At 48.9% G+C, this 23,621-nt stretch overlaps 1 protein-coding gene across 2 annotated transcripts in view; it reads right to left on the bottom strand.

The window, feature by feature from the left end:
- Positions 1-23,361, bottom strand: part of LOC105419895 (anoctamin-1-like) — a 28,147-nt gene extending 4,786 nt beyond the window's left edge. Inside the window, exons 1-20 of one of the 2 annotated variants that reach the window (XM_029846486.1) lie at positions 23,301-23,361; positions 20,663-21,010; positions 20,448-20,546; positions 20,004-20,155; positions 18,841-18,895; positions 18,464-18,515; positions 17,940-17,995; positions 17,743-17,784; positions 17,325-17,389; positions 12,099-12,233; positions 11,710-11,870; positions 11,273-11,358; positions 8,768-8,779; positions 8,245-8,316; positions 7,972-8,046; positions 7,605-7,806; positions 5,831-5,942; positions 5,604-5,661; positions 3,314-3,414; positions 2,092-2,234 (exon numbers count right to left, since the gene is read on the bottom strand). In XM_029846486.1, coding sequence (XP_029702346.1) covers positions 2,092-2,234; positions 3,314-3,414; positions 5,604-5,661; positions 5,831-5,942; positions 7,605-7,806; positions 7,972-8,046; positions 8,245-8,316; positions 8,768-8,779; positions 11,273-11,358; positions 11,710-11,870; positions 12,099-12,233; positions 17,325-17,389; positions 17,743-17,784; positions 17,940-17,995; positions 18,464-18,515; positions 18,841-18,895; positions 20,004-20,155; positions 20,448-20,546; positions 20,663-21,007 — 2,023 coding nt within the window. In that variant the 5' untranslated portion in view covers positions 21,008-21,010; positions 23,301-23,361. The remainder of the gene's footprint in view (positions 1-2,091; positions 2,235-3,313; positions 3,415-5,603; positions 5,662-5,830; positions 5,943-7,604; positions 7,807-7,971; positions 8,047-8,244; positions 8,317-8,767; positions 8,780-11,272; positions 11,359-11,709; positions 11,871-12,098; positions 12,234-17,324; positions 17,390-17,742; positions 17,785-17,939; positions 17,996-18,463; positions 18,516-18,840; positions 18,896-20,003; positions 20,156-20,447; positions 20,547-20,662; positions 21,011-23,300) is intronic. The other variant, XM_029846487.1, reaches the window with a different exon arrangement.
- Positions 23,362-23,621: the final 260 nt, after the last annotated feature.

Below are 23,621 nucleotides of genomic sequence, written 5' to 3'. Positions count from 1 at the left end.
GTTAGAGTTAGGGTTAGGATAGGGTCAGGGTCAGGGTTAGGGTTAGGATAGGGTCAGGGTTAGGATAGGGTTAGGGTCAGGGTCAGGGTCAGGGTTAGGGTCAGGGTTAGGATTAGGATTAGGATAGGGTTAGGGTCAGGTTAGAGTTAGGGTTAGGATAGGGTCAGGGGTCAGGGTTAGGGTTAGGATAGGGTCAGGGTTAGGATAGGGTCAGGGTCAGGGTTAGGGTTAGGATAGGGTCAGGGTTAGGATAGGGTTAGGGTCAGGGTCAGGGTTAGGATAGGGTTAGGGTCAGGGTTAGGGGTTAGGGTTAGGATAGGGTCAGGGTCAGGGTTAGGGTTAGGATAGGGTCAGGGTTAGGATAGGGTCAGGGTCAGGGTTAGGGTTAGGATAGGGTCAGGGTTAGGATAGGGTTAGGGTCAGGGTCAGGGTTAGGATAGGGTTAGGGTCAGGGTTAGGGTTAGGATAGGGTTAGGGTCATGGTTAGGGTTAGGATAGGGTCAGGGTCAGGGTTAGGATAGGGTTAGGGTCAGGGTTAGGGTTAGGATAGGGTCAGTGTTAGGATAGGGTCAGGGTTAGGGGTTAGGGTTAGGATAGGGTCAGGGTCAGGGTTAGGGTTAGGATAGGGTCAGGGTTAGGATAGGGTCAGGGTCAGGGTTAGGGTTAGGATAGGGTTAGGGTCAGGTTAGGGTTAGGGTCAGGGTCAGGGTTAGGATAGGGTTAGGGTCAGGGTTAGGGTCAGGGTTAGGATTAGGATAGGGTTAGGGTCAGGTTAGAGTTAGAGTTAGAGTTAGAGTTAGAGTTAGGGTTAGGATAGGGTTAGGGTTAGGGTTAGGGTTAGGGTAGGGTTAGGATAGGGTTAGGGTCAGGTTAGAGTTAGGGTTAGGATAGGGTCAGGGTCAGGGTTAGGATAGGGTCAGGGTTAGGATAGGGTTAGGGTCAGGGTCAGGGTTAGGGTCAGGGTTAGGATTAGGATAGGGTTAGGGTCAGGTTAGAGTTAGGGTTAGGATAGGGTCAGGGTTAGGATAGGGTTAGGGTCAGGGTCAGGGTCAGGGTTAGGGTTAGGGTTAGGATAGGGTTAGGGTCAGGTTAGAGTTAGGGGTTAGGATAGGGTCAGGGTCAGGGTCAGGGTTAGGGTTAGGATTAGGATAGGGTTAGCGTTAGCATTAGGGTCAGGTTAGGGTTAGGATAGGGTTAGGGTCAGGTTAGAGTTAGGGTTAGGATAGGGTCAGGGTTAGGATAGGGTTAGGGTCAGGGTCAGGGTTAGGGTTAGGGTCAGGGTCAGGGTTAGGATTAGGATTAGGATTAGGATAGGGTTAGGGTTAGGGTCAGGGTTAGGATAGGGTTAGGGTCAGGGTTAGGGTCAGGGTTAGGATAGGGTTAGGGTCAGGGTTAGGGTAGGGTTAGGATAGGGTTAGGGTTAGGGTCAGGGTTAGGGTTAGGATAGGGTTAGGGTCAGGGTCAGGGTCAGGGTTAGGGTTAGGGTTAGGGTTAGGGTCAGGTTAGCGTTAGGGTTAGGGTTAGTGTTGGGGTCAAATCAGGGTTAGGATTAGGATAGGGTTAGGGTCAAGTTAGAGTTAGGGTTAGGATAGGGTTAGGGTCAGGGTTAGGGTCAGGGTCAGGGTAAGGGTTAGGGTTAGGGTCAGGTTAGCGTTAGGGTTAGGGTTAGTGTTAGTGTTAGTGTTGGGGTCAAATCAGGGTTAGGGGTAGGGTGAGGGTTAAGGTTAGGGTTGAGTTTTGGATAGGGGTATGTTTAGGGGTTAAAGTTAGGTAGGGTTGGGTTAGGGTTAGGTTTAAGGGTTACAGCTATGGGTAGGGTTGGGGTTAGGTTTAGGGGCTAGGGGAAGTGGTAGGGTTGGGGTTAGGGGTAGGGTTGGTTTAGAGCTAGGGTAAGGGTTAGGATTAGGGGTTAGGGGTCGGGTTAGGGTTAGGGTTGGGATTAGGTTTAGGGGTTAGGGGTTAGGGGTTAGGGGTTAGGGGTAGGGTGAGGGTTAAGGTTAGGGTTGAGTTTAGGATAGGGTTAGTGTTAGGGTTAGGGGTAAGGAGTAAGGGGTAGGGTTGGGTTAGGCTTTGAGTTAGGGTTGGACTCACTCATCTCCATGTACTCGGGATTGATGCCAATAAAGGGACACAGGATGTGATCTTTCTCATAAGCCTGCAGGCTTTTGTTCAGCTCCTCTTGTTGCTTTGGGTCCAGCTCAGACTTCTTCCTCTGCAGCAGTTTCTTCAGCTTCCTGTACACAGAAGCCAATGAGCACTAAAACTAACATGTTTTATTCCTCATAACCTTTTGTTATTCCTCAAAATCTTTTCTGTAACTTCACATCAGCACATTTTTCTGTAGTCGAAGAGACAGTTGATGTTTATCGTAGAGTGAAGGAACCTTTAAGAGCTTCCCTCCCCAGTTTATTCATGTTATTGATGAAAACAAGATTATTATGTTTCAGGAACTTGGGTGTGTTACCCTGATGAGGGGGCCACTGCCAACAGGAAGGGGAGTTCATCAGACCAGATCAGGCCACCATCTCCCATTGGTCAATGGTCCAGTTCTGAGGCTTATCTGCCCGGGTTAAGCCGTCCCATATGGAGCAGAATGTGATCCACTGTGTTCTGACCCTTTTCCATCAGAACCAGAACTTTCTAAGAACTTTGAGCTTCAATTGTTCCACCATAGGTCGATCATGAGATTTGGTGACCTTTTGTAGGAATTCAATGAGCAGAAATTCCTTTTCAAAACCATCACCTGATCATAGGAGAGGTGTGTGAGCATCCTGGAGACCCAAGGATACACTGTTAGGGAATATCTGGCCCAGCTAGGATCTTCTAAGGGAGGGCCAGACAAAATGGCTTTTCCCTAGACCTCAATGAAGAAGAAAACGTGGCAGAATCAGTATAGCCTGATTGTCAAGGAGCACCTGCTGGTCCAGGATCAGCATAAACCAGGAACAGGAGCTCCATAAAGATATGGGGAGGTGGCCTTCCACTCCCACCTCTAGCAGACCTCAGAGAGATCATACAGTCAATATGGGGAATTTCTGGACCGTTCAGCAGCTGCAGGTTAACCTCAGTCACTCATCCAGGCCATAGCTGGCCTGTTCCGCCCAGGGAGCCTGGGTTGGCTGGTTTGGTGGCTGACAAGGAAAAATGTTGTAAAGGTCCTACAGAAACGAGGATCGAAGGGTAGCTGCTTTCCTCTCACGTGAGTGAGAACTTGACCGTCTTTACGACGCTGACAGACTTGTCGGTTCTGAACATGTAACAACAGACCCTTAATTACGGGTGGTTCTAACGGTTGTGTGTCCTTGGCACTCACGGTATACCAATCTCAAACAGGTTGTTCTGAATGAGCTGCTTCCCAAGCATCGTGATGCACAGCTGGATGCACAGCTCCATGAGGCAGCCTGCATGGGCACACTTGGGGAGACAAGAAGGAGGGGGGGGGGGGCAGAGAGAGGGGGGGAGGGGCTTAATTTAAGATGCAAATATAATGACTTCCAATATTCTTTGATGATGGTAACTCCACCTAACCAAGGTCACAGGTCTCACTGAGCTGTTCTCCTAATGGTAAAGCTTCTACGTGTCGCGCTCCTGTTCTGGCAGCCAATCAGACGGTGCTCACGAGGTACAGGTGAGCTTTCTCAGGAGGGTACCGGTGAGCTTTCTCACGAGGTACAGGTGAGCTTTCTTCACGAGGTACAGGTGAGCTTTCTTCAGGAGGTACAGGGAGCTTTCTCAGGAGGTACAGGTGAGCTTTCTCACGAGGTACGGTGAGCTTTCTCAGGAGGTACAGGGTGCGCTTTCTCAGGAGGTACAGGTGAGCTTTCTCAGGAGGTACAGGTGAGCTTTCCTCAGGAGGTACAGGTGAGCTTTCTCAGGATGGTACAGGTGAGCTTTCTCAGGAGGTACAGGGGGCTTTCTCAGGAGGTACAGGTGAGCTTTCTCAGGAGGTACCAGGTGAGCTTTCTCAGGAGGTACAGGTGAGCTTCTCAGAGGTACCGGGTGAGCTTTCTCAGAGGTACAGGGAGCTTTCTCACGAGGTACCGGTGAGCTTTCTCAGGAGGTACATGTGAGCTTTCTCACGAGTGGTACTGGTGAGCTTTCTCAGGAGGTACAGGTGAGCTTTCTCACGAGGTACAGGTGAGCTTTCTCACGAGGTACAGGTGAGCTTTCTCACGAGGTACAGGTGAGCTTTCTCACGAGGTACAGGTGAGCTTTCTCACGAGGTACAGGTGAGCTTTCTCACGAGGTACAGGTGAGCTTTCTCACGAGGTACCAGGTGAGCTTTCTCAGAGGTACCGGTGAGCTTTCTCACGAGGGTACAGGGGAGCTTTCTCAGGAGTACCGGTGAGCTTTCTCACGAGGTACAGGTGAGCTTTCTCACGGAGGTACAGGTGAGCTTCTCACGAGGTACAGGTGAGCTTTCTCACGAGGTACGGTGAGCTTTCTCAGGAGGTACAGGTGAGCTTTTCTCACGAGGTACCGGTGAGCTTCTCACGGAGGTACAGTGATCTTCCTCACGAGGTACAGGTGAGCTTTCTCACGAGGTACAGGTGAGCTTTCTCAGGAGGTACAGGTGAGCTTTCTCAGGAGGTACAGGTGAGCTTTCTCAGAGGTACAGGTGAGCTTTCTCAGGAGTACAGGTTGAGCTTTCTCAGGAGGTACAGGTGAGCTTCTCAGGGAGGTACAGGTGAGCTTTCTCAGGAGGGTACAGGGGAGCTTTCTCAGGAGGTACAGGTGAGCTTTCTCAGGAGGTACCGGTGAGCTTTCTCAGGAGGGTACAGGTGAGCTTTCTCAGGAGGTACAGGTGAGCTTTCTCAGGGGGTACAGGGGAGCTTTCTCAGGAGGTTACAGGGGAGCTTTCTACAGGAGGTACAGGTGAGCTTTCTCAGGAGGTACCGGTGCTTTCTCAGGACGGTACGGTGAGCTTTCTCAGGAGGTACAGGTGAGCTTTCTCAGGAGGTACAGGGAGCTTTCTCACGAGGTACCGGTGAGCTTTCTCACGAGGTACAGGTGAGCTTATCAGGAGGTACAAGTGAGCTTTCTCAGGAGGTACCAGGTGAGCTTCTCAGGAGGTACAGGGGAGCTTTCTCAGGAGGTACAGGTGAGCTTTCTCAGGAGGTACAGGGGAGCTTTCTCAGGAGGTACAGGTGAGCTTTCTCAGGAGGTACAGGTGAGCTTTCTCAGGAGGTACAGGTGAGCTTTCTCAGGAGGTACAGGTGAGCTTTCTCAGGAGGTACCGGTGAGCTTTCTCAGGAGGTACAGGTGAGCTTTCTCAGGAGGTACAGGTGAGCTTTCTCAGGAGGTACCGGTGAGCTTTCTCACGAGGTACAGGTGAGCTTTCTCAGGAGGTACAGGTGAGCTTTCTCAGGAGGTGCTCCTTGAGCTCTCCACACCTGACACATCTTCTTATTCTACTTCTACTCTTTGGCCTTTTCTACAGGTTGTGCTCAGACAACTTGAGCTTGTCTGTGCTGATCTGTCAGTCTGTTGTGGATTTTAATGCTTTTAGCCTGTTAACCACTTTAGTTAGCAACCGCTGTGCTACGTCAGTAGACCTGAAGGTGTTATAGCGTTGCTGCTACATAAAGAGAAAAGTGGACAACCTCTTCCATTCTGTAAGATCCAACCACATAGAGGTATTTTCCAGGTCTCCCAACGAGCCTGTGAACCAAACAAATATTTATTAGTGATACTATAAAATGAGATGGGAAGAAAGTTTCCATGTGGTTTATGTTTAAGAGTTGACACAGTCGATGATACTTTGATCATTGTCCCAGAAGAAAAACCTAAAACCCCCTTAAATGCAAACATGGGGGAGAAACGGACCCACCTGCCCCGGAAAAAGGCCAAATACACAATCGGGGTGAAGGCATTGACAAACTTGAGGATGAACGTCTTGAAGATGAGCCGCTCTTCAAAGCTCTTGTCCGTCTTTGGAACCTCTAAAAAAAGAGTTCCACAGGTTAAAGGACCTCCTGTCCAGAACAGAACGGAGTGATTTTCAGTTTCAAAATAGTTTGGAAATATAAAAGTAGACGTCAGGACGTAGAAGAAATTCTTCCTTTGTGTCGTCTTGGTCCTCGTGAGGGACAAGTGTGCTCCAGAACTACGGCACAATATTGTGGAACCGTTGGTGTTCACCAGTCACTGATGTGGAAAACCCGGTTTATTCTGCCCTGTTCTGTTCTATCCTGTTCTGTTCTGCCCTGTTCTGTTCTATCCTGTTCTGTTCTGCCCTGTTCTGTTCTACTCTGTTCTGTTCTATCCTGTTCTGTTCTATCCTGTTCCCATCAGCAGGAGGGTCCCCCTCCATGAGCCTGGTCCTGCTCCAGGTTTCTTCCTGTTAAAGGGGAGTTTTTCCTGCCACTGTTGCTTGTTGGGGGTCAGGCCCTGGGATTCTGGAGAGGGTCTAGAGACAGTTCTGATTGTAACAGATGCTATATAAATAAAGATTGATCGATCGATTGATTGATTCTGTTCTCCTCGGTCCTGTTCTACCCTGTTCTGTTCTCCTTGGTCCTGTTCTCCTCGGTTCTGTTCTCCTCGGTCCTGTTCTAAACCCTGTTCTGTTCTCCTCGGTTCTGTTCTCCTCGGTCCTGTTCTACCCTGTTCTGTTCTCCTCGGTCCTGTTCTCCTCGGTCCTGTTCTACCCTGTTCTGTTCTCCTCGGTCCTGTTCTCCTCGGTCCTGTTCTACCCTGTTCTGTTTCTACCCGGTCCTGTTCTACCCGGTCCTGTTCTCCTCGGTCCTGTTCTACCCTGTTCTGTTCTCCTCGGTTCTGTTCTCCTCTGTCCTGTTCTCCTCGGTCCTGTTCTACCCTGTTCTGTTCTCCTCGGTCCTGTTCTACCCTGTTCTGTTCTCCTCGGTCCTGTTCTACCCTGTTCTGTTCTCCTCAGTTCTGTTCTCCTCGGTCCTGTTCTACCCTGTTCTGTTCTCCTCGGTTCTGTTCTCCTCTGTCCTGTTCTCCTCGGTCCTGTTCTACCCTGTTCTGTTCTACCCGGTCCTGTTCTCCTCGGTCCTGTTCTCCTCGGTCCTGTTCTACCCTGTTCTGTTCTCCTCGGTCCTGTTCTCCTCGGTCCTGTTCTCCTCGGTCCTGTTCTACCCGGTCCTGTTCTACCCTGTTCTGTTCTCCTCGGTCCTGTTCTCCTCGGTCCTGTTCTCCTCGGTCCTGTTCTACCCTGTTCTGTTCTACCCCGGTCCTGTTCTCCTTGATCCTGTTCTCCTCGGTCCTGTTCTACCCTGTTCTGTTCTCCTTGGTCCTGTTCTCCTCGGTCCTGTTCTCCTCGGTCCTGTTCTCCTCGGTCCTATTCTACCCTGTTCTGTTCTACCCGGTCCTGTTCTCCTTGATCCTGTTCTCCTCGGTCCTGTTCTCCTCGGTCCTGTTCTACCCTGTTCTGTTCTCCTTGGTCCTGTTCTCCTCGGTCCTGTTCTCCTCGGTCCTGTTCTCCTCGGTCCTGTTCTACCCGGTCCTGTTCTCCTCGGCTCTGTGCTCTGCTCCGTTCTACTGGGGCCACCTGCATAACTTTAGCTTAGCTTCAGCATGGTGGAGCTTCCAGGTGGGACACGTTGTGGAGCAGATGAAGCTGAGAGGCTGGAGCAGCTCACCCAGGGTGGTGAGCCACCGGGCTACTGCAGCGTAGATTTCATCCAAGACAATGATGATGATGAGGTAGATGATGGCGGCGGTGGTTTTCACAGTGGCTCGCACGTTGGAGCGTGCTGCAGGGTAGGTGCTGACGTGGAGCGCTGTCTTGATGCTGATCCGGTACAGGATGACCCCAAAGACTATGGCAAAGGTTGCAGTGATCTAGGAGGTAGAGAAGAAATCCCATAATGTCTCCAAAGCTCTACAGCTATGAAGAACCACACGTTCTTCTGAAGACTCAGCTCTCCTGACAGCTCTTCTCATTCTCCTCGCTGGCTCCTTAGCAAGGCAGGAAGTCATGAAGGTGAGGAGCGCTGGAGGACTCACCATGAAGCCCATCATCACCACAGTGGTGAGATACGCTGGGAGCCTGTCTGTGCACGTCAGCTTCACCTTCTCGCCCTGGAACACACACACTATGAGTCAGGACCTCTTCAGAATCTACCCGACACACACACACACTCACACACACAGCCAACATTTCCTGAGAATACCCCCCCCCCCCCCCACAGAGCGGCTCACACCACCAGGGACCCTCCCCACCCACCACCTCTGAGCTGGTCTCCTCAGGTAGAGGGTGGTCACGGCGGTCTGCTGTACCTGGGGGAGGGAATGTTCCTTTTTGGTGCTCTTCTGCATGACTCTGACCTCGTACTCCGCTCGGTTGTGGTCCTAAAACAGAAATGGGTTTTAATGGTCAAAGGTGTGACGTGGTCGTTCCTTGAAAGACCAAAGACAGCAAAGAATGTCAGAAGAAGCTATTTGCAGTATAGTTTAGATAATGATCTGCCAAGAAGGAAGGTTGAGAAGGATTCTGAGGTAATTCTGAGACCACTCAGTTGTGTGGCTCAGGCCCACGAGGACCTGCTGGTTATCTTTATAAATGCACTAATTCGGCTGATCATTATTAATGGAACATGAATCTTCATGTTCCAGCAGCTACTGACGGCCACAACAAAGAGCAGCATCAGAATGAACCTGAGCGATGAAGATAAAGGTGTGTGAGTGGCTGTTAGACACTTGTAGAGAAGCTTATTGTTAGTGCCTTTAGAATGCTTTAATCGATTCTCTAAAGGAAAAGGTTATATATGATGAAGGCAGAGTGGTAAAATGTGTTCCAAACCTTGTGTTCCTCCTGTAAAAGTAACCACAGAGAAACACACAAGACAGGTGAGTCAGCACACACAATGGAAAGGCTTCAAGAAACATCTGCAATACACCAAACTATCCAGCAGATGTCACTCTAAGGCTCGTTACATTATATCTTCTGAGTACTCAGATTACTGGTGCTTAGTACCGATAGATCATGCATCATTAAGTGTCTCCAGATCGCTCTTTAAAACGCTGTATGTCGCATGACGCAGGGGACCATGTCGAGGAATGAGCCAGCCAAATGTCCAATAACTCGGGTCCACTTGTAAGAGTTTACAGCAACATGTAATTACACGTTAGTTTCCTGGGCGATGACGTCCAGAGTGATGAGAGAGTAGAACATCATGTTCATTTTCTAATGTTATATTGGGACGGCGCTGCAACAGATACTCTAATCTGATGCTCTACTCTGATGCTTTACTCTGATGCTCTACTCTGATACTCTAATCTGATGCTCTACTCTGATGCTCTACTCTGATGCTCTACTCTGATGCTCTAACCTGATGCTCTACTCTGATGCTCTACTCTGATACTCTAATCTGATGCTCTACTCTGATGCTCTACTCTGATACTCTAATCTGATACTCTAATCTGATGCTCTACTCTGATACTCTACTCTGATGCTCTAATCTGATGCTCTACTCTGATGCTCTACTCTGATACTCTAATCTGATACTCTAATCTGATGCTCTACTCTGATGCTCTACTCTGATGCTCTACTCTGATGCTCTAATCTGATGCTCTACTCTGATGCTCTACTCTGATGCTCTACTCTGATGCTCTAACCTGATGCTCTACTCTGATGCTCTACTCTGATGCTCTACTCTGATACTCTAATCTGATGCTCTACTCTGATACTCTAATCTGATGCTCTACTCTGATGCTCTACTCTGATGCTCTACTCTGATGCTCTACTCTGATGCTCTAACCTGATGCTCTACTCTGATGCTCTACTCTGATGCTCTACTCTGATACTCTAATCTGATACTCTACTCTGATGCTCTAACCTGATGCTCTACTCTGATGCTCTACTCTGATGCTCTACTCTGATACTCTACTCTGATGCTCTACTCTGATACTCTAATCTGATGCTCTACTCTGATGCTCTACTCTGATACTCTAATCTGATGCTCTACTCTGATGCTCTACTCTGATGCTCTACTCTGATGCTTTACTCTGATGCTCTACTCTGATGCTCTACTCTGATGCTCAACTCTGATGCTCTACTCTGATACTCTACTCTGATACTTTACTCTGATGCTCTACTCTGATGCTCTACTCTGATACTTTACTCTGATGCTCTACTCTGATACTTTACTCTGATGCTCTACTCTGATGCTCTACTCTGATGCTCTACTCTGATACTCTACTCTGATGCTCTACTCTGATGCTCTACTCTGATGCTCTACTCTGATACTTTACTTTGATGCTCTACTCTGATACTCTACTCTGATACTTTACTCTGATGCTCTACTCTGATGCTCTACTCTGATACTTTACTCTGATGCTCTACTCTGATACTTTACTCTGATGCTCTACTCTGATGCTCTACTCTGATACTCTACTCTGATGCTCTACTCTGATGCTCTACTCTGATGCTCTACTCTGATACTTTACTCTGATGCTCTACTCTGATACTTTACTCTGATGCTCTACTCTGATGCTCTACTCTGATGCTCTACTCTGATACTCTACTCTGATGCTCTACTCTGATGCTCTACTCTGATGCTCTACTCTGATACTCTAATCTGATACTCTACTCTGATACTTTACTCTGATGCTCTACTCTGATGCTCTACTCTGATACTTTACTCTGATGCTCTACTCTGATACTTTACTCTGATGCTCTACTCTGATGCTCTACTCTGATGCTCTACTCTGATATTCTACTCTGATGCTCTACTCTGATGCTCTACTTTGATGCTCTACTCTGATACTCTACTCTGATACTTTACTCTGATGCTCTACTCTGATGCTCTACTCTGATACTTTACTCTGATGCTCTACTCTGATACTTTACTCTGATGCTCTACTCTGATGCTCTACTCTGATGCTCTACTCTGATATTCTACTCTGATGCTCTACTCTGATGCTCTACTCTAATACTCTACTCTAATACTCTACTCTAGTGTATCCTCTCTAATTCTGTAGTCTACTCCAGTCAGGTTGGTAACCAAAACGACTGTTTTTTGGTAGGGGATGATTATTAAAAATAAGAGCAGGCTGACTTGGGCCCCGGGGCCCCCTGATGTTGAATGATAGTCTGCCTAGAACAACCAAGGCCAGAGCCAAGTATTTGGTCAGTCGTCTTTTGGATGCCAGTTGAAACCCCTTTGATGGTGGGAGAGCAGTTGGATTGAAGCGTTCTAATATTCTCATTTTGGGATTTTGAAAATGTGATGACATTTTTTAAATAGGACAAAAACGTGAGGGGACGGGGACAATGGCTATAGCGTGAAATGTGGCTTTAACTCACCTCCTCCTCTTCTCCAAAGCCCGTCAGGTCCCAGACGTAGTTCAGTCGCATCTGCCGTCTCTTCCAGTGCTCCATGAACAGAACCGCTGCAGACAAGAATGAAGACACGTTCATATTCTGCACTACTGTACGACATCGGAACTCAACACAGCCAATCGGCAGCAGTACAGAGACCAGCATGCAATGAACCTTTTTCTTTATTTTGCTAATTATAATCTTTGACAAACACATAACCAGACATATGGCATGAGTTTGGAAACGCCCTGGATAAATGATATTAGCATAGTTGCTAGCTAGTGGTGCCATCCACCACCTCCTCTATTGTTGTCATGTTGAACTTTTTAGTATGTAGAGTGCATTTGTAGACAGTTTGATATTTTTTATTATGATTTGTTTACTACCCTTTTTAGGATCGAATCAAAATGAAAACATGGTACCCCAGAGAGCCATGAACACCGAGAAAAAGACAGTGGCGGGGTTGTCAAACAGGTGGCTCGCCCGAGCTGTTCCACAGGCAGTCATCAGTTTCCAGTAGCTGCATGCATGGTCACACAGTGGACACATGGTGATGTTGTTCCTGGGATCACAAATCTCCATGCTGAGAAAAATAGAACAGGATCATTCATTAATGACCATAAATAATCTAACAAGACCAGACAAATGCTTAAATTATTCCTAGTTCATATGTTGTCAAAGTGCCCCCATTGACGCAACAAAAGTATATGGACACATAAGCAAATCTTTGGAACTTCTAAGCTCCTTGCCCAGAAGAGCCAAACCCTGGGAAGTGTTGAGAGCCCCCATAGCAGGGTTAGGGTGAACTGACCTTGGTATGTTATCATCAACTGTGGCACAACCGTACAGGAACACAATGACTCCGACGATGGATGCAGGGATGAGCATCTGTGTGTAGACCCCCAACCAGGCAAAATACAGGCCAACCTTCTCCCCAAAATATTTCCTGTGTGTGAGATCACCAACAGTTCAGTGGAGATGATATTCAATGACAATCACAATTGTATGTCTATATAGTTATTAACTTGTTCAATCTGACATTTTTGTGGATGAAGTGTAACAACACTGAATTTTTCCTGACATATTCCAGACAGTTTCAAGGTCTGGTCTGAGCCGTAACCCTGCTCCAGTGGATTATGGAACTAAACCCTAGCTGTAACCCTGCTCCAGTGGAGTATGGTACTAACCCCGAGCTGTAACCCTGCTCCAGTGGAGGATGGTACTAAACCCTAGCTGTAACCCTGTTCCATTGGAGTATGGTACTAACCCCGAGCTGTAACCCTGTTCCATTGGAGTATGGTACTAACCCCGAGCTGTAACCCTGCTCCAGTGGAGTATGGTACTAACCCCGAGCTGTAACCCTGTTCCATTGGAGTATGGTACTAACCCCGAGCTGTAACCCTGCTCCAGTGGAGTATGGTACTAACCCCTAGCCGTAACCCTGCTCCATTGGAGTATGGTACTAACCCCAAGCTGTAACCCTGCTCCAGTGGAGTATGGTACTAAACCCTAGCTGTAACCCTGTTCCATTGGAGTATGGTACTAACCCCGAGCTGTAACCCTGTTCCATTGGAGTATGGTACTAACCCCTAGCTGTAACCCTGCTCCAGTGGATTATGGTACTAACCCCTAGCCTAACCATGCTCCAGTGGAGTATGGTACTAACCCCTAGCTGTAACCCTGCTCCAGTGGAGTATGGTACTAACCCCTAGCCTAACCCTGCTCCAGTGGAGTATGGTACTAACCCCTAGCCTAACCATGCTCCAGTGGAGTATGGTACTAACCCCTAGCTGTAACCCTGCTCCAGTGGAGTATGGTACTAACCCCTAGCCGTAACCCTGCTCCAGTGGAGTATGGTACTAACCCCTAGCCGTAACCCTGCTCCAGTGGAGTATGGTACTAACCCCTAGCCGTAACCCTGCTCCAGTGGAGTATGGTACTAACCCCTAGCCTAACCCTGCTCCTGTGGAGTATGGTACTAACCCCTAGCTGTAACCCTGCTCCAGTGGAGAATGGTATTAACCCCTAGCTGTAACCCTGCTCCAGTGGGGTATATAACTACCCCCTAGCCGTAACCCTGCTCCAGTGGAGTATGGTACTAACCCCTAGCTGTAACCCTGCTCCAGTGGAGTATGGTACTAACCCCTAGCTGTAACCCTGCTCCAGTGGAGTATGGTACTAACCCCTAGCCTAACCCTGCTCCAGTGGAGGATGGTACTAACCCCTAGCTGTAACCCTGCTCCAGTGGAGTATGGTACTAACCCCTAGCTGTAACCCTGCTCCAGTGGGGTATATAACTACCCCCTAGCCGTAACCCTGCTCCAGTGGAGTATGGTACTAACCCCTAGCCTAACCCTGCTCCAGTGGAGTATGGTACTAACCCCGAGCTGTAACCCTGTTCCATTGGAGTATGGTACTAACCCCGAGCTGTAACCCTGCTCCAGTGGAGTATGGTACTAACCCCTAGCCGTAACCCTGCTCCATTGGAGTATGGTACTAACCCCGAGCTGTAACCCTGCTCCAGTGGAGTATGGTACTAAACCCTAGCTGTAACCCTGTTCCATTGGAGTATGGTACTAACCCCGAGCTGTAACCCTGTTCCATTGGAGTATGGTACTAACCCCTAGCTGTAACCCAGCTCCAGTGGATTATGGTACTAACCCCTAGCCTAACCATGCTCCAGTGGAGTATGGTACTAACCCCTAGCTGTAACCCTGCTCCAGTGGAGTATGGTACTAACCCCTAGCCTAACCCTGCTCCAGTGGAGTATGGTACTAACCCCTAGCCTAACCATGCTCCAGTGGGGTATATAACTACCCCCTAGCCGTAACCCTGCTCCAGTGGAGTATGGTACTAACCCCTAGCTGTAACCCTGCTCCAGTGGAGTATGGTACTAACCCCTAGCCGTAACCCTGCTCCAGTGGAGGATGGTACTAACCCCTAGCCTAACCCTGCTCCAGTGGAGTATGGTACTAACCCCTAGCCTAACCCTGCTCCAGTGGAGTATGGTACTAACCCCTAGCCGTAACCCTGCTCCAGTGGAGTATGGTACTAACCCCTAGCCTAACCCTGCTCCAGTGGAGTATGGTACTAACCCCTAGCCTAACCCTGCTCCAGTGGAGTATGGTACTAACCCCTAGCCGTAACCCTGCTCCAGTGGAGTATGGTACTAACCCCTAGCCGTAACACTGCTCCAGTGGAGTATAATACTAACCCCTAGCCTAACCCTGCTCCAGTGGAGGATGGTACTAACCCCTAGCCGTAACCCCGCTCCAGTGGAGTATGGTACTAACCCCTAGCCTAACCCTGCTCCAGTGGAGGATGGTACTAACCCCTAGCCTAACCCTGCTCCAGTGGAGGATGGTACTAACCCCTAGCTGTAACCCTGCTCCAGTGGAGTATGGTACTAACCCCTAGCCTAACCCTGCTCCAGTGGAGTATGGTACTAACCCCTAGCCGTAACCCTGCTCCAGTGGAGGATGGTACTAACCCCTAGCCGTAACCCTGCTCCAGTGGAGTATGGTACTAACCCCTAGCCTAACCCTGCTCCAGTGGAGTATGGTACTAACCCCTAGCCGTAACCCTGCTCCAGTGGAGTATGGTACTAACCCCTAGCCTAACCCTGCTCCAGTGGAGTATGGTACTAACCCCTAGCCTAACCCTGCTCCAGTGGAGTATGGTACTAACCCCTAGCCGTAACCCTGCTCCAGTGGAGTATGGTACTAACCCCTAGCCGTAACACTGCTCCAGTGGAGTATAATACTAACCCCTAGCCTAACCCTGCTCCAGTGGAGGATGGTACTAACCCCTAGCCGTAACCCCGCTCCAGTGGAGTATGGTACTAACCCCTAGCCTAACCCTGCTCCAGTGGAGGATGGTACTAACCCCTAGCCTAACCCTGCTCCAGTGGAGGATGGTACTAACCCCTAGCTGTAACCCTGCTCCAGTGGAGTATGGTACTAACCCCTAGCCTAACCCTGCTCCAGTGGAGTATGGTACTAACCCCTAGCCGTAACCCTGCTCCAGTGGAGGATGGTACTAACCCCTAGCCGTAACCCTGCTCCAGTGGAGTATGGTACTAACCCCTAGCTGTAACCCTGCTCCAGTGGAGGATGGCACTAACCCCTAGCCTAACCCTGCTCCAGTGGAGTATGGTACTAACCCCTAGCTGTAACCCTGCTCCAGTGGAGTATAATACTAACCCCTAGCCTAACCCTGCTCCAGTGGAGGATGGTACTAACCCCTAGCCTAACCCTGCTCCAGTGGAGTATGGTACTAACCCCTAGCTGTAACCCTGCTCCAGTGGAGTATAATACTAACCCCTAGCCTAACCCTGCTCCAGTGGAGGATAGTACTAACCCCTAGCCGTAACCCTGCTCCAGTGGAGTATGGTACTAACCCCTAGCCGTAACCCTGCTCCTGTGGAGTATGGTACTAACCCCTAGCTGTAACCCTGCTCCAGTGGAGAATGGTACTAACCCCTAGCTGTAACCCTGCTCCAGTGGGGTATATAACTACCCCCTAGCCGTAACCCTGCTCCAGTGGAGTATGGTACTAACCCCTAGCTGTAACCCTGCTCCAGTGGAGTATGGTACTAACCCCTAGCTGTAACCCTGCTCCAGTGGAGTATGGTACTAACCCCTAGCCTAACCCTGCTCCAGTGGAGGATGGTACTAACCCCTAGCTGTAACCCTGCTCCAGTGGAGTATGGTACTAACCCCTAGCTGTAACCCTGCTCCAGTGGGGTATATAACTACCCCCTAGCCGTAACCCTGCTCCAGTGGAGTATGGTACTAACCCCTAGCCTAACCCTGCTCCAGTGGAGTATGGTACTAACCCCTAGCCGTAACCCTGCTCCAGTGGAGGATGGTACTAACCCCTAGCCTAACCCTGCTCCAGTGGAGTATGGTACTAACCCCTAGCCTAACCCTGCTCCAGTGGAGTATGGTACTAACCCCTAGCCTAACCCTGCTCCAGTGGAGTATGGTACTAACCCCTAGCCGTAACCCTGCTCCAGTGGAGTATGGTACTAACCCCTAGCCGTAACCCTGCTCCAGTGGAGTATAATACTAACCCCTAGCCTAACCCTGCTCCAGTGGAGGATGGTACTAACCCCTAGCCGTAACCCTGCTCCAGTGGAGTATGGTACTAACCCCTAGCCTAACCCTGCTCCAGTGGAGGATGGTACTAACCCCTAGCCTAACCCTGCTCCAGTGGAGGATGGTACTAACCCCTAGCTGTAACCCTGCTCCAGTGGAGTATGGTACTGACCCCTAGCCTAACCCTGCTCCAGTGGAGTATGGTACTGACCCCTAGCCTAACCCTGCTCCAGTGGAGTATGGTACTAACCCCTAGCCGTAACCCTGCTCCAGTGGAGGATGGTACTAACCCCTAGCCTAACCCTGCTCCAGTGGAGGATGGTACTAACCCCTAGCCTAACCCTGCTCCAGTGGAGTATGGTACTAACCCCTAGCTGTAACCCTGCTCCAGTGGAGTATAATACTAACCCCTAGCCTAACCCTGCTCCAGTGGAGTATGGTACTAACCCCTAGCTGTAACCCCGCTCCAGTGGAGGATGGTACTAACCCCTAGCCGTAGCCCTGCTCCAGTGGAGTATGGTACTAACCCCTAGCCTAACCCTGCTCCAGTGGAGGATGGTACTAACCCCTAGCCGTAACCCTGCTCCAGTGGAGTATGGTACTAACCCCTAGCCTAACCCTGCTCCAGTGGAGTATGGTACTAACCCCTAGCCGTAACCCTGCTCCAGTGGAGTATAATACTAACCCCTAGCCTAACCCTGCTCCAGTGGAGTATGGTACTAACCCCTAGCCTAACCCTGCTCCAGTGGAGGATGGTACTAACCCCTAGCCTAACCCTGCTCCAGTGGAGGATGGTACTAACCCCTAGCCTAACCCTGCTCCAGTGGAGGATGGTACTAACCCCTAGCCTAACCCCTCTTTTCGTGCTTGCTGGCTGCTGAAATCAGAAGTGCCACAACTGTCAGATGCCTGAGACATGTATCGGATTGAAGATCTACCTGATGAGTCCGATAGGCTGATACTTGTAGAAGACACTGTAGCTGGCCCATTGCTCATACAGAAGCTGAAAACGATATATTAAAATGCTCATTCAATCATGATAGTTATTTTTCAAAAATATAAGTTAAAGTAAAAGAGCTGTGGATCAGTTTTACAGCCCAGTGGGTTATGTATTCAAAATAAAAGCAAGAATATTCCATAAGATACCATGAATCTCGTAAACATGCCTCATCCATGAGTATCGTTTCATGAGCTAGCCATTAACAGAATGTGCTGAGCTATGCATCATCTCAGCCTGTCTACTATTTATAGCTGTGAAACTCCAAAATGATCAAAACTGAATCAACTCTAAGTTTATTCACAGGCAGGTTCCTAAAGTGATTTATTTCAGGGAAAGGATGAACGTTCTCCACTCACCTTCCTATCATTAGTTGGTGCATCTGGCCCCTCAATGTCTCCCTGTAATGTAGCATAAACAGCTTCAGACACAGCAGTTAGCGGTTTCCTCTCCACCTATATTTGATCTTGTGATTCTCCTCGCATGATCTTTCCAGTGGGACTGTAAATAAGCGTCTCTGTCTCTTCTATAGCAGAGAAATGATGAAGAAACTTACATCATGGAGAGGATAAGCAGCCGCGTAGACACCATTAGCCAGCAGACTGGTGATCCCTGTTAAGAATGAGCATTGAAGCTATAAGGGTTTAGCATTTTTACTGCTATTCTCTGACATAAATATATTTGACCAAAAAGGCTATAACATAGACATTAGCCTAAACCTAAAGGAGTACATCATGATGTGTAAATTATATATGGTGGTTGTCCTTGATACTAACATATTTCTCACAAACTTAAATTAATATGAAAACCAAAGTAGAATTATCAGTGTTGTAATTAAAGGAGTTTAGATAGATAAAAATAACAATAGAGAATTAATCCCTCTAGTTTACAGAACTTTGCACATTATGCTCAGGGTATGTCTGCAGATCATCCTGGCAGACTGTCATCACTCATTAAAATCTGGTTCCAGATGGATTTTAGTTATTAAATAAAAAAGCTAGAATTTTGATCACAATTACATACTGGCCTTTAGATAAAGTCCTAATAATTTATGCCTTATATTAAAAATATAGACCTTACCCATAGAGTATTTGGCTTTAGTGCATCTTGTCCTCTTAAGTATTTCATAAACCTGAAGACAGCAAACATGACACATATTTTAGATATGATAGAGCAGAATATAGATAATGTTGGTAGCCTAAGGATGGACTCATGTAACGGCCCATAATTCACTTGGGCTGAGATGAAAACAACTGTTTTCATTGAGAAAATGCTTTAAACTAGTTAAAGTCTGATGTGGCGTGGGGAGATTTTAGTACCCCTCCTTCCAGCTTTGCATTTCAGGCCAACATAGCACATAGTAGAGCGACATATAAAGATGTTAGCCACAGCAGAAAAGAAATGCTCGTTTTATCTTCATTTGGGGTGAGAACGACTCTTCTTTTCATAATACTCACAATGGAGCTCCTGGTCTTGCTGTCAAAGAAATGATCCTTGTCAGAGAGATCAAAGCTGGAAACGTAGAATAGAGTTAAGGTTTAAGTGCACGTCACATTTTTAATTGATTGACATGAAAAAGAAGGAGGTTGTCACATTTAGCTTGTGGTCATCTAGTGAGCACAGACCTATTGTGCTGGATAGTTTATTTTCATACCGTTCATTTCAAACATAAAAGATGAATGTGTGAATGTCTCACAGTGGCAGAATAAATGAATGAATGTGATTAAAAAGCTGTGTTTCATGTCTGAGTCTGGCTCAGTGGCTAAGGCTAAAACACAGAAGACAAAATAATAATTCAGGCAGTTTCTCTTAGTTTTGTTGTGGGATGAAGAGGAGGTAATGTTACAGTTGGGCTTGGGCTTAGGGTTGGGGTTTAAGTTGTGGTCAGGTTGGGGATGGGGTTGGGGTTAGGTCTGGGGTTGGGGTTGGGGTTAGGTCTGGGGTTGGGGTTAGGGTTCGGATAAGGATTGGAGTTGTGGTCAGGTTGGGGATGGGGTTAGGGTTAGGTCTGGGGTTGGGTTGGGGTTAGGGTTAGGTCTGGGGTTGGGGTTAGGGTTAGGTCTGGGGTTGGGGTTAGGGTTAGGTCTGGGTTGGGGTTAGGGTTCGGATAAGGATTGGAGTTGTGGTCAGGTTGGGGATGGGGTTAGGTCTGGGGTTGGGGTTGGGGTTAGGTCTGGGGTTGGGGTTAGGGTTCGGATAAGGATTGGAGTTGTGGTCAGGTTGGGGATGGGGTTAGGGTTAGGTCTGGGGTTGGGGTTGGGGTTAGGTCTGGGGTTGGGGTTGGGGTTAGGTCTGGGGTTGGGGTTAGGTTCGGGTTGGGGTTAGGGTTCGGATAAGGATTGGAGTTGTGGTCAGGTTGGGGATGGGGTTAGGGTTAGGGTTAGGTCTGGGGTTGGGGTTGGAGTGGTGTCAGAGGAGAGGATACACCAAAATAAGAACAATAAACTTCTCAACCCTTTGCTGACAGTCAATTATGAGTGTGTCTTCAAGCATATTTCAGGGAACAGAGAACTGGAGTTCATCTGTACTGGAAGTAACCAGGTTGTGTGAGAGCTTCAGTCAACAGCAGCTTTACTGTCGGACAGATGCAAGGAGCAAAAAGAAAACGTGGTTTACTCACAGATGCTGCTTCTCTCTGGAGAATGGGTGAGACAGGGATTTAATATGTTGTGGCTGGTTGTCATCTACTTTGGGATGCAGCGGTCCTGTGACCTTGTGAATGAACAATCGGATCTTTTCTACTAGATTACTGCCCTGTTTGACATCATAAACCTGCAGAGGAGCAAAACCATGACAGACATGAAACAAAGGGACTGTCCTTCAGACGTGTCAAAGGCTTAGGGTACCCACCCGCCGGCAGGCATCCCAAAGCTCCTGCCATGACGGATGGACGTGCCAACGTCTGCTAACGAACAGGCCCACGGAGGCACTTTGGATTGTTTTTAATGTATATTCTGAATTGTTCCTAATTTGAACTTTGTTTTTCATCACTAAAACTGAATTTAAAAACCCCCAAAAGCAGTAGCAGCTGTATACAGTTCAGACTTCCTGACAGATGGAATACCTTCTTTGTAGGCATCTTCAGCTTCATGAACTCAGCCTCTCGACACAAAATGTTCCAAGGTGCGTGAATTTTTAAAAACCCAATACTGGGGAAGTGGCCCTACAAAGGAAACTGAGAATGGTAAGTATAGTAGTTTCCTGAAGAACAGGAGACGAGTAAGTACATCAGATACCTCCTCAATTAAAATCAGAAGCTTTAGAGATCCACATTCCCACCTGTTCATCCTTTTCCATCTCGAGGCCCATGTCAAGGAGGTTTTCTTCAAACTCCTCACGCCTGAAGCGCTTGTCATCCTCATGATAACTGCCCTGTTGCTCCTGAGCAACGATCTCCGGGTCGTCCTTTGGCTGCAGTGGAGCTTTACTGCCCCTCATACTGAGGCTCCGCCGAAGTCGTCTGATGAAGTTGGTCTCAGTCACTTTGGATGACCTATGACCTGTGCTGCTGGGCTTCTGGATGTGGTATGTCAGCACGTAGTCTACCCTCCGCCTCCCATCAGAGAAGTATGGGCCCAATCTCGGGTACATGGGGGAACCTTCATCTGCGTAAATCTTTCTCATTGGCTGCAAGCAAATAAATCCAAATATCACAGATTAATCAACACGTTTACGCACCTTTTCCACAGTAAACTGTTGAGCTCTGAGTTGAGCGTTCTCAAATATTCCACAGGTGCATCTCAGGGATTAGCGTGGCAACAGAAAGATTATTTGTTTCAGTTATTCAATTCAAAGAGTGACACAAATTTATCATGTAGAATCATTACACACAGACTGACATCATAACATGTTTGTGTAAATGAGTTTTGATTGGTGGTGCGGCGTCCGCAGTAATGCCGGTCGATCTTCGTTCCTCCCCTCACCTATGGTCATGAGCTTTGGGTCATGACCGAAAGAACAAGATCACGGGTACAAGCAGCCGAAATGAGCTTCCTCCGTAGGGTGGCTGGGCTCTCCCCTAGAGAGGGGGAGAAGCTCTGCCATCCGGGAGGAGCTCGGAGTAGAGCCGCTGCTCCTCCGCGTTGAGAGGAGCCAGATGAGGCGGCTTGGGCACCTAGTTAGGATGCCCCCTGGGCCCCTCCCTGGTGAGGTGTTCAGGGCATGTCCCTCCGGTAGGAGGCCCCCTTCAAGATCCTTTCAAAGGCCTCAGTCAGCTTCAGTATCAGGAACAACCATGCCAAACTGTCTCCTTGACAGTGGTCCAGAAGATAATTACTGAGACCCTTCCTACAGAGGGTAAGACCCAAAGGTCATTGCTGAAGGAGCTGCACTCATGAGGAGTGGACTGGAGCTGGAGTCATGGAGGAGTCAGGAGGAGTCAGGAGGAGTAAACTGGAGCTGGAGTCAGGAGGAGTGGACTGGAGCTGGAGTCATGAGGAGTGGACTGGAGCTGGAGTCAGGAGGAGTCATGAGGAGTGGACTGGAGCTGGAGTCAGGAGGAGTGGAGCTGGAGTCAGGAGGAGTGGACTGGAGCTGGAGTCAGGAGGAGTGGAGCTGGAGTCAGGAGGAGTGGAGCTGGAGTCAGGAGGAGTGGACTGGAGCTGGAGTCAGGAGGAGTCATGAGGAGTGGACTGAAGCTGGAGTCAGGAGGAGTGGTGCTGGAGTCAGGAGAGTGGACTGAGCTGGAGTCAGAGGAGTGGACTGGAGCATGGAGTCATGGACTGGAGCTGGAGTCAGGAGGAGTGACTGGAGCTGGAGTCAGGAGGAGTCATGAGGAGTGGACTGGAGCTGGAGTCAGGAGGAGTCAGGAGGAGTCAGGAGGAGTAAACTGGAGCTGGAGTCAGGAGGAGTGGAGCTGGAGTCAGGAGGAGTGGACTGGAGCTGGAGTCAGGAGGACTGGAGCTGGAGTCAGGAGGACTGGAGCTGGAGTCAGGAGGAGTGGAGCTGGAGTCATGAGGAGTGGAGCTGGAGTCAGGAGGAGTGGACTGGAGCTGGAGTCAGGAGGACTGGAGCTGGAGTCAGGAGGACTGGAGCTGGAGTCAGGGCTCCAACAGCCACCAGGCTCAGATGTATCAGGACAAGGTCAGCACTGTCAACCCTGGTGTCAGAGGACTCCATCAGAGCCGTCTCACCTGGGCTGAGGACAGGGGACGGATCTGTTGCTCATTGGTCCAAAGTCCTCGTTTCAGATCAAAATAAATTCAGCATTTCTTTATTTGGAATCAGGGTGCCAGAGTCTGGAGGAAGAGTCTGATCCAGTGTCCCGGTTCCCCAGTCAGTGATGGTTGAGGAGCCGGGTCATCTGCTGGTGCTGCAGCACTGGTACCGGGTCAAAGGTCGCCTAACAGGAGGGTTTGGAGCTCCTCGTGCTTCCTTCTACTGAGAAGGGAACCTGCTGAGGGTTTTAGGGGGTTCCCCAGTCCCCAGAACTTTGGTGTTTTCATGAAGCCAAAGGAGTCACAATCATCAAAATTCAAAGACCCAAACCTGAAATAACCAACGGATTCCACAGGGAAATATCCAAACTTCTCTTAGTTTAGAGACTTGTGATATTTACATTGTTCTAAATAAATATGCATTCGTGTCTCTGCAGTTCCAAATTTTAATTACATTTGAATTCTTCATTCAGTAATTAAATAATTCCTGTCATCTTTTTTCAGTCAAACACAGAAAGTCAGCAGACAGAAGCAGAAGGGTGAGGAGCTGAGGAACCTGATCAGGAACACACACACGCACACACACACACACACACACACCACACACACCACACACACACACACACACACACACACACTGCAGAAAGTCCTGTAAAAGTGTCACAATTATCCGTTTAACCTATTTCCTCCCTTGGCTGGTCTGGAACGGTCTGAAACCAGTTCATGCTAACGCAGGCTAGCAGCAGTTTCCCTTCTCTTACTATTGACTCGTGGCTCTTCGCCTCGCTCTTCACAAATTCCACATCCAGGCTCTTCTCTTCTCCAGGACGGGCAGATAGCTGTCGGCTTCTTTCTTGTCATATTTAGGTTCTTCTGCAGCGCCGAGCTGCCGGAATGTTCACAAGCACGGGGAGGAGAACCTGGGAGAAGCACAGAGACGCTGGTTAGATACACGAGTGAGAGTTCTGGGGAGACCTGGGGACCAGGATCCAGCTTCTGTTAACGTTGGGTGATCCTAACCAGGCTCAGGGGGCTCGAGCCTATCCCAGCAGTCAGTGGGTGGCTTCAGACACACCCTGGAA

This window comes from Takifugu rubripes, chromosome 13 (assembly GCF_901000725.2).
Source record: "Takifugu rubripes chromosome 13, fTakRub1.2, whole genome shotgun sequence".
Classification (NCBI taxonomy): Eukaryota; Metazoa; Chordata; class Actinopteri; order Tetraodontiformes; family Tetraodontidae; genus Takifugu; species Takifugu rubripes.
The sequence above is the reverse complement of the archived record's forward strand: the minus strand, read 5'-3'. Positions and strand labels throughout refer to the sequence as shown.